Source organism: Chaetura pelagica, unplaced genomic scaffold, assembly GCF_000747805.2.
Source record: "Chaetura pelagica isolate M959 unplaced genomic scaffold, ChaPel_1.0 scaffold307, whole genome shotgun sequence".
NCBI classification, from domain to species: domain Eukaryota; kingdom Metazoa; phylum Chordata; class Aves; order Apodiformes; family Apodidae; genus Chaetura; species Chaetura pelagica.
In genome coordinates, this window is record NW_009953940.1 from 662,246 (window position 1) to 671,818 (window position 9,573).

The 9,573-nt window shown below is 42.5% G+C and overlaps 1 protein-coding gene across 1 annotated transcript in view; it reads left to right on the top strand.

Annotated features, from left to right (window-relative positions):
- The first annotated feature begins 1,650 nt into the window (after nucleotides 1-1,650).
- The window catches only part of ZNF512 (zinc finger protein 512), a 16,130-nt gene continuing 8,207 nt past the window's right edge, over nucleotides 1,651-9,573 (top strand). The window contains exons 1-4 of the mRNA XM_010001751.1: nucleotides 1,651-1,703; nucleotides 3,999-4,207; nucleotides 6,125-6,214; nucleotides 9,140-9,223. Coding sequence (XP_010000053.1) covers nucleotides 4,162-4,207; nucleotides 6,125-6,214; nucleotides 9,140-9,223 — 220 coding nt within the window. The 5' untranslated portion in view covers nucleotides 1,651-1,703; nucleotides 3,999-4,161. The remainder of the gene's footprint in view (nucleotides 1,704-3,998; nucleotides 4,208-6,124; nucleotides 6,215-9,139; nucleotides 9,224-9,573) is intronic.

Sequence of the window (9,573 nt, forward strand, 5' to 3'; positions counted from 1 at the left end):
CCCCGGTGGGGGCTGTGCGGGGGCTGTGCCCCCGGTGGGGGGGCTGTGCGGGGGCTGTCCCCAGCAGCGGGCCCTGTGCCGGGTCACAGGAAGGTCCCGCGGTCCGTAGGGACTCAGAATGGGCTTGCTCATCAATCAGTTCCTTCGGCTTTTCAGGTTCCAGGCCTCTGTTTCTGTTTTTCTAACCGAGGCAAGGAAGTTGACTTTATTGTTTTCCATAGGGCCAGACCTTGGGCATTCATGCGTCCTGTTTAGGTCTCTGTTTTCTAAGTGGGAAGTGCACTAAAAATAACAAATGCTCAAAAGTTTAAACACCAGTTTCTCGAGATGTCTCCTTCATTATTGCTTCTATTACCCTCTCAGAAATAAAAGCTAGACAGCTCATATGTGCTTTTTTTTTTTCAACTGCAGATCCTTAACTATGATCTTCAATTTTATGTACATTGTTTTAGTTAAAAAAAGTAATCTTAAAATGTGTGCTGTGTTTGTCAGTCATCTAGGTTCTCTAATGGTAGGTCAGGTCAGCAGATTGCAGCAGACTGTGCCTGCCTGTTTTTATCCTTAGAGCTTCCCAGACATAATTTGTTTCTAGCTGCTCCTCAAGTGAGGTTTCTGCCATAGGAGTTTCCCAAACACAGGTGTTCACATTACAAAATGCTTATAGACCTTATCAAAGTAGTACAAACATTCAGCTGACTTTTCTTCTATAGAGGACAAGATATGATTGTGAAGCCATTGATCAAGCAGTTGGGAAATTTTCTCCTGTTGTTCCCTTACTTTTCCATGAGAGATGCGAGTTCCAAATTCATCTCGTTGATGTCAGGTTCACTACTGCGTTTCCTGCCTGGTGATTAGGGTGTCTCTTTCTGGCTCTGGGCCTGGGAAACACGAACTACTTGTTTCTATGCATAAATTAGAGGGCAAGACCATAAAAGATGGTTTGAAGTTAATTTTTTTTCCAGTGCATTTTTTTCAGTGGTGAAGAAGGTGATGAATGATTGTTCACATGCCCAGAACAATGTACAGCAAATTAGTTGTTTATACTGACCTGGGAATGCCAATGGATCTGTTAAATTATGTGTCTTAATGGAATTATGAGAAGCAACAAATAAGTGACAAAATTCCTTGTTAATAAGAAGGATTTTGGATAAAGTGAACATCTGGGCACCTGATGGACTATGACAAAAGGAGATAAATGAAAACAGGGTGTAAAAGAGACTAGAGACAATATTCTTGATGTGGTAAACACAATAATTATTTAATTAAGGGGAAAAAAAGTACTCTGAAAAACCATGTTAGGATGTAAAATACTTGTGTCTATGCAGACACAAAGTCTAGGCAGAAAGCAGGTACTGCTGAATGAATTGGGAGACAACACTCCGTTGTGCCCCAGTGCCAGGTGAATGCTTGGCTTTCACCTGGGGTGTGTGGTGGGGCTCATTCTTGTTTTGATTCCAGTTCTAATTCAGCTGGAGTTGAGAAGGTTAAACGTTTCCTTGTTGCAAAAAACAGTGGTTTCCTATTCAAAGGATGGTATGCACGTCCTCAAGGTGCAGATGATTCTGTTTAACTAAAAAGTGAAACATGCTGGCTGCAAAAAGAAGAAAAATTAAGCTGCTAATGTGAGTTTTTTTATTTTTTTAGGACACCAAGCCTGGACATCACAGACAACAGAAGGTGAAGAGGTCTCTGGGAAACAAAAAGTATGTGAATATTTGTTATCTAGTTCGACTGAGGACAAGAAAAAAGCTGAGAGATTTATATTGGAAAAGCTGTTTGGTCTTTAAATAGTATTCTCAATCTTAAGAGCTGCAACAGTTTTGCTTTGTGTAATGAGAGTCTCAACTGACTTTGCTTATTTTGTTTTTAGAAAAATGTCTTTCTGACACTTCAAGGGCTATTAGCTTTCTTTTATTGTATTTTAAAGGATTTTAACAGTGGGTACACAAATATGTTTAAGACCAAATGTAGTTCCAAAATCTATATATTTTGAGTGTGATTGCAACTGAAAGGCTTTAATTTGAGATTTCCTTTCCCTATCTTTCTGCAGTACTTCCTTAAGCTTAGCATGTACTGATCTGACCTGGTACCATCACTGTCCCATACTTACGAATTTCTGGGTTGATGTGTTAAGATGTGAGCTCCACAGCTCGGGGTGTGGGACATCATTTCTGAGATGGCCATCACAGTCACCATTTGAGTGATCTACTTGTTTCAGTTTGTGAGTTGTGGGAGCATTTGGCTACGTTAAAAAGTGTTGCTGCTTTCTGTTCTTCCATCTTACATTACTGGTGTATGCCTAGTCAATAGATACTGCGTGTTTCTTTGTGGGAAATGGTTCTTCTTTTTCTCCACATCAGTCTAAACAAAATGCCTTTAAGTCAACAAAGGCCTTCTGGTGGTTATACCCAGCTAATGGACCAAAACCAGGTCTACTGCTCAAGGGCAAATGAAAGCAAAACAACAGGTGTGATACAAGGCAGGAAGGATGGGCAACAAGTTATGCATTGCCCCTGCTAATTACTCCCTTAATTTGGAGCTCATGGGTGCTAATTCATTGGACAGACTCCTAATCATGTTGCTGTCAGGTGTGAATGTCCAGGCATTTCAGGGCTGTGAGAAATATTTGAGAATAGTGAAGCAAAGTTCCCTCTGATCTCTAGGAAGAAAAACCAGTGCTGCCAGCTACTCGAGATTAGTCTTAGTCTAGTGTGATTTGTAAGATAACACTACAAGGTTGTCTTATTTGCTGAAAGCCTTACTAGTTAAAATTCTTCCTAGCTTTAAGTCTTTCAGTTTTGTAGTGTCAGCTCTGACACTGGGAATGCCCAGAGAAGAAAATCTTGCCCTTTTGTGAGGGACCAGCCCTCAGGACCCGAACTAGTGGGAAGTGGTGTTGAAACCCATTGTAACCACTAACAAAGTTTCATTTGCATCTCAAAAGGCCTGCCTGACAGGAGGGAAGCAATGGTGGTGGCCTTCCTGGCTTGAGATAAGAACAGTCTTCTGACTGCTCAGTCTTCTGATTTGGTCACACTTACCTATCCTTGCAAAACAAGGATCCCAAGCCTAGAAAACAGGGGTCTGCAGTGGTGGACTTTGGGAGCCTCATCAACTCTACCCTGTTTGGTTGCCCTATGGTGAATCCAAGACTGCTGATTTTCTGTTATCTCTCTCTCTTAACTTTTTTGCCCTATTCTCTTTTTCTCTTTTCCTAAAATCATTAAGTACCACAAGGCCTAACCACAATTTTTTTTCTCAGGCCGTGCAGCTTGAGCCATATGTGTTATGACTCTTGTGATCTAAATAATCAGCCCTTATGATTGTGCAGCCTGAGATAATAATTGAAGTGTCAGTATTCCTTCTATGGTTTTAATTGATACTGATATTCAAATACAGACCTTGAGTGTTGTTTCACCTTAATCTGATCAAGGGGTATCAGACAGTCAAGCATTTCCTCGGACTGTGACATTTTAATCACTCTCCCTAGAAGGGCCAGACTAAGGTTGGATCCAGCTGCACCTGGGGTCCTCTCTGAGAAGAAGTGTAGAAAGCAAGGGGGTCCAATCTGAATCTCCCTGGGTTGCCCTACCTGCATCATGACACCTTTGTGGGAGGGAAAAGGTAATGATGGGCTGCAGAAGAATTCTTATATTCCACATTAGTTGCTTAAGGATAAATATATTTTTTAATTGAGATGAACTTGTGTCTGCTTCTTAAGTTGAATGTTTGAGGTAGGATGAATATTTTTTTTCTGTTCCTCCTGAGTAGCTTTCTAATGTCATTCTCTAAAAGATGTACTGAAAAACAACATTTAGGATGTTTTCTCTTGCTGGCACTTTTCAGCTCAGAAAGCTCAGGAGATTCAATGAACTGTGAGATGAGTTTTTAGAATACCTGGGAAGATGAAAGGGAAGTTGTTGTCCATGAAGTTACTATGGTTGTGTGCATGCATGTATGCATACATATACATAGGATTTCATGCTGATATTTTCTAGGTCTAAGCAATGTGAGGAGGTGGAAACCACTGGCCTAGGACTGCACAGTAACTATGATGAGACAACCAGCAATGTTTCTTCTGCCTCACCTGAGAGTCAAGTGAATGGAAGCACAGAGTCTAGAAGCAAGAGGACCATTCGCAGGCCTGCATACTGGCTGGAAATGAGAGGAATAAAAAACAGTACTAAGAAATCTTCAGAAAAGAAAGGTACTTATCACTCTTGGCTTGATGCAAAACTGTTTTTCTCTCTGGTTCTCATACAAGAGACTAGATGATCTCTGAAAGGCGTGCTGCAGTTCAGCCTCAAATTGCAAGCTTGGTAGTGCTGTTTATGTATTAGGAGAAATGAACTTCGTCCACTGCAGAAACATAGGTAAAATTCTCTGATGTTACCCAGTCCCTTTAAAATTAATGATTCTGTGACTGAGCTCAGTTTTATCTGTGGAAGATGTATGTGTAAGGGTTCTGCCAATCGTATCAGGAATATGCTTTTGAGATCTTTAAAAGCAGAACAAACAAGTCTAAAGTTGCAGAAAAGGGACCATTCAACAGCTTTTGTGGTTGATAGATTTATTATTTTTAAGGGTGTTTTTATTTCTTAAGTGACAGAAGTGAGAAAATAATTTTCTGATTTGAAGTGGTTTGGGTCTTACATTTGTGTAGGAACATGCAGATTTCCAAGCCTAGGAGATATTTTCCAAGCTTCTCATGTGGCAGAGAGCCAAAACTTCGCTCTTCTTTAATCCACTTTCTTCTTATCTCTAAGTCAGAACCTGTGTTCCATTCTGTCGTGGAGAGAGCAGAATGTGGTAGCTTGACAGAAGCTAGATTGCTGCAGCTCCACATCCCCAGGTCCAACCAGCACCAAGACTATGTATGATTCCTGTAGGGATAAACCCACAGATACAGCGTGTATACTGAGCCAGCCACACAGCTCAACACAAAGAGGCATACTCAGCATTCTCTGAGCACCAGCAGTCTCTATCCTGTTTGCTTTTCTGACTGATCAGGGTAAAGACGTGAGAGAAAAGCAGCATATATCCAAAGAATATATAAAAGAAGTACACATACGTGTGTGTGTGTATGGTTGTGTGTGCACAGCATGTGTGTGCAACCTGGGCTCTCTCCTGTAGCTGAAGTTAAACACAGTCTACTCGGAGTCTGGCCATATCCCACTTGGAGTCTGGCTATATCCCACTCTATGTCTTGCTGTTCTCCTCAGTGGCTGGTACATGGGTGTAGTAGCCCCTGAGGCCTGTAGAGCTGTGCCGGTTGCTGGTGGAGACCTTACAGACAGGCTGGCACTCAGACATTGCTCTCCTCAGGTCCCTCTGATGTGGTGTCAGCCACGACCAGATTTCTGTACTGACCAGCCAACTGTTTACAAGCAAGTGGCCCTTCTTATCCTCCTACACCTCTATTTTGCTATACTTGATCTTCCCCAAATCAGCTCATTCTCTCCTTTTCTTTCCTTTGATAGCACTTCTAAACGCCCGAGTCTTGTGCTATCCTGAATTGTTCTTGTCACATAATCATAAGCATTACCGCTCTCCCTTCTCACCACTCTACCTTCTTGCTTCCAAAGTGGGCCTGAGAGAGCAGCTCCCATTGGCTCATCCTGGTGGGTCTCCTGGGACAGGAGGAAGGTGTCTGGTTCTTTGAGGTGATAGTTGAGGTTGCCCTGCCAACCATTGTGCTTTTGTACCTCTCTGTGTTCATGGAGGAGATAAGCCTTTCATAGGCCTGGAAATGGTGATGGGAGGCAGAACATTATTTGGGTTTCCCCACCTGCTGCTATTTCTCTATGCTTCTTTTTGTGTGTGCGCAGATCAGCTTTTTAAGTCATAACGTAGTACCTTCTGGCTCTCTTCCTGAGGAGTACTATTTTTCCAGACCATAGCGTGGCACTGTTTCACCCGTATTTTCTTGTGTGGGAGGATTTCAGGCTATGGAGTGCCTAGATGTTACTGAGTCAATAGGCTGTGTCTAGCTCACTGGTGTCCAGGTGCCTTACAAAAACTACTTTTTTTTTTTTTTTTGAGTATGAGGCTAAGCTGCAGACTCAAGGCTGTTGTCCAAACTGGATAATGAGACTGAAGCATTTATGTTGTTACTCTTTAACAGGAGAAGTACAACTGAAAGGCAAGAGGAAATCTGAGCAAGGGCAAGGCGAAGATCTTAAGGATTCTCCCAAGAAGAAGCAGAAGATTTTGGGTAATACAAATAACTTGTAATTTCTAGTTACAAGGCTCTAGGTACTTCAGACTTCTTTGCCCAAATGCTATCCTCTGCTGTCTTACAACTTTATTTCTGATTCTGGTTATTTTGGTATAGGAGACTGTTCTTTCTTTTCATTTCAGTCTCTTGAAAGTCCAACCAAGGGAGGAAAGGAAGTAGGGGAAGTGATACAGCCCAGATTTAATAACCCAGGAAGGTTAGGACTGAGCCCCTTTGCTTCCTTCAGAGAGGAGACAGGTGAGGCTGGGATCAAAATCCTTCTCTAAGACCACATGTCACAGCTGAGACTGGGCACCCCAGGGAGATTAGGTCTGAACCCCCTTGCTTTCTAGAATTCCTTCAGAGAGGAGCTTAGGTACAGGTGGGTCCAAAATCCTTCTCTCAGACCTGGTCTTTTCCCAGATAGAGTCAATGTATGATGGTCTGAGTAAAAGCTCGGCCATCCAATACCCCTTGATCAGATTAAGGTGCAGTGACACGCAAGGTCTGTTTATAACAAATAACACGTTTATTACACTAGTAGGCATTAATATTGAACAACCTAAACAAAACCACCCGCATATATATATTAAGTAAGGAAAAGGGGATGAGAAGAAAAGGGTGAGAGGGAAGAGGGGAGGCGAGAGAGTAAGAGAGAGATAAAGAGGACAGGAAAATCACCAGTCCTGGATCCAGCATCATTGGTCCAGCCAACGGGGGAGGGTCAGTGTTGATGGCCAGCGTAGATGAAACTCCCAAAGCCCACCATTGCAGCCCCCTGTTTTATAGGCCTGGAATCTTGATTCCACAACGAATACATGTGATTGAGCCATAGATGTGTGAGCAGCTGGAGTGGACCTACCCCCTTCCACTCCTCAATAATCGTCGTTATCATCGTCATTATCTCAGTTGTTGTTGTTATCTCATCTCTGCAGGCCATCACTTCAGGCCATCACTGCAGTCCCTCACAGGAAGTTTAGGCTCATCTACTTAATTTCAATTTCCAAAAAGGCTCTGGACTAAATAATCAGACACACTACTTGTAAGCATCGGGATATTAATGAGTAGATTAAAGCAGTAATATGGGTTTGTTACAGAGAAATCAAACCCAACCACTTTAACTTTCTTTTAGCACAGAGGTGGAGGGAGGAAGTGCTTGACACCATAGGCCTTTCATGCCTTCAGAGGGTTGTTAATTAATGGTTAGGTGCAAAAGGAAGTATACAAGTGGTGAAAGTAAGAGCAGGTGACACAGAAATATACATTTGCTGTCTAGTCTTGCAAGGAAGAGGTTAGGAAAGCCAAGGTCAGCTTGGAGTTGAATCTGGGAATGGAAGTAAAAAGCAACAAGGGATACAAAAAGCATACAAGTGTATGAACAGCAAAGGGAAGACTAGGGAAAGAAATTCAAAGTGCACAGGGAAGAAGCTCATCGACTGAAGGCTGAAGTGTGCTTCCTGTGCCTGCCTTTCTCAGTTAAAGGAATGCTTGAGGGATCCCAGGCACTTTAGACCAGAAGGAATGTCTGGAGCAAGGAAGCCTTACACTCAGTGACAGAAGATGAGGCTAGAGCACTTAAACAAACTGGACATACCTAAGTCTGATGTGACCTGATGGGTTGCACAGAGTACTGAGAGAGCTGGCTGATGTCATTGTGAGGCCACTCTTAATTATCTTTGAAAGGTCATGGTGACTAGAAGAGGTTCCTGAAGACTGTAAGGGAGCAAATAACACTCCTACCTTCAGTGACAGAAGAAAGATCTGGGGAACTACAGGCTGGTCAGCATCGTTTCAGTCTCCGGGAAGCTGATGGAGTGAATCCTCCTGGGAAGCATTTCCAAACACATGAAGAACAAGGTGGTGATTTGCAGTAGTCAGCATGGATTCTTGAAGGACAAATCACGCTTGATCAACCTGATAGCTTCTACAGTGAGGTCACTAGCTAAGTGATCCCAGAGGGTCCCTTCCAACCTTAACGTTTCTGAGATTGTTCGCAATCTGTCCTGGGTTCAGTTCTTCAGTTCTGACTTTGTTTTTGTTGCCAAGTGCTTGTAAGTATGTAGGCAGCACAAAGCTGAAAGGGATGGCAAATGTGTTGGAGAAAAGGCTGTAGGTGAAAGTTGTCTTGCTATTAAACAGTTTAAAAAATAGAATGGAATATAGCGTGTAAAGTTAAAGATGCTGTAGTTAGAAACAAATACTAGCACAGCTGAAAAACCCAAGAACAACCTCCTAGGTGTCAGTTATTGAGAAGAGGATTTATTATTTATAACAGATCAAAAGCTGAATAGAGACCAACAGTGTCATACTTATTCTTAAAAGAGGCAGATGTTATTCTGAGGTGTTTGAGCAGGAGCACAGACTTTCAGACATGTGGAGCAATTCCTTTACTCTCATGGAGGGTCACACTTGAGTGCTGTGTCCATCAGTGGGCACTGCAGTTCAGGAGGTGTGTGGACCAGCTGAAGAGAACTGAGAAGAAAGCAAAAAGAATAACCCATGAGAAACTACAGAAACAATAAGAGTTCTTTAGTCTAAAGAAAACAGGAATGAGTAGAGGAATGAGCCTGTCTCTTTGGTTGTCAGCAAGCTCTTAGATTGGTTCCACCATACTCTGAACAGAGGAGGTTTCAGCTTGAAGAGTTCCTATCCCAATAGCTTTGTGCATGAACACCCCTACAGATAACAGATGCCTGGATGGGACTAGTGCCTGCAGCTGTGAACAGAGTTTTGAATGGGAGAAGGGAACATAATCTTGACATTCCTTACAAAAAAAAAAATATTAAAAGTTGCTCATACCTGCTTGAGTAGCTTTGAGACAGCAGATGAAATAGCAGCCTCCTAGCAAAAAATCTCTGCCTTTTTTTGTAACAAAGCTCACAGAATTAAATCTTCTGGGGTTTCTTGTTTGTGTTGTAACAGGAAAGAAACAGCAAGATGGAACACAACAAAACTCCAAAACTAAAAGCCGCTGTTCTAAGAAAGAACCAGAAACCTATGGTGCAGGTAAGAATCACAGAATGTTAGGGGTTGGAAAGGACCTCTGAAGATCATCAAGTCCAACCCCCCTGCCAGAGCAGTCTGAAAAGATATTGGCCCTTCTTGACACTCACCCTTCAGATATTTATATACATTAGTAAGATCCCCTCTCAATCTTTTTTTCTCAAGACTAAGCAGCCTCAGGTCTCTCAGCCTTTCCTCATAAGACAGGTATTTCAGTCCCTTAATCACCCTAGTAGCCTCCATTTGACTCTCAAATAAATCCCTGTCTCTCTTGAACTGGGGACCCCAGAACTGGACACAATACTCCAGGTGGGGTCTCAGAAGGAGGAGGAGAACCTCCATTGACCTGCTGA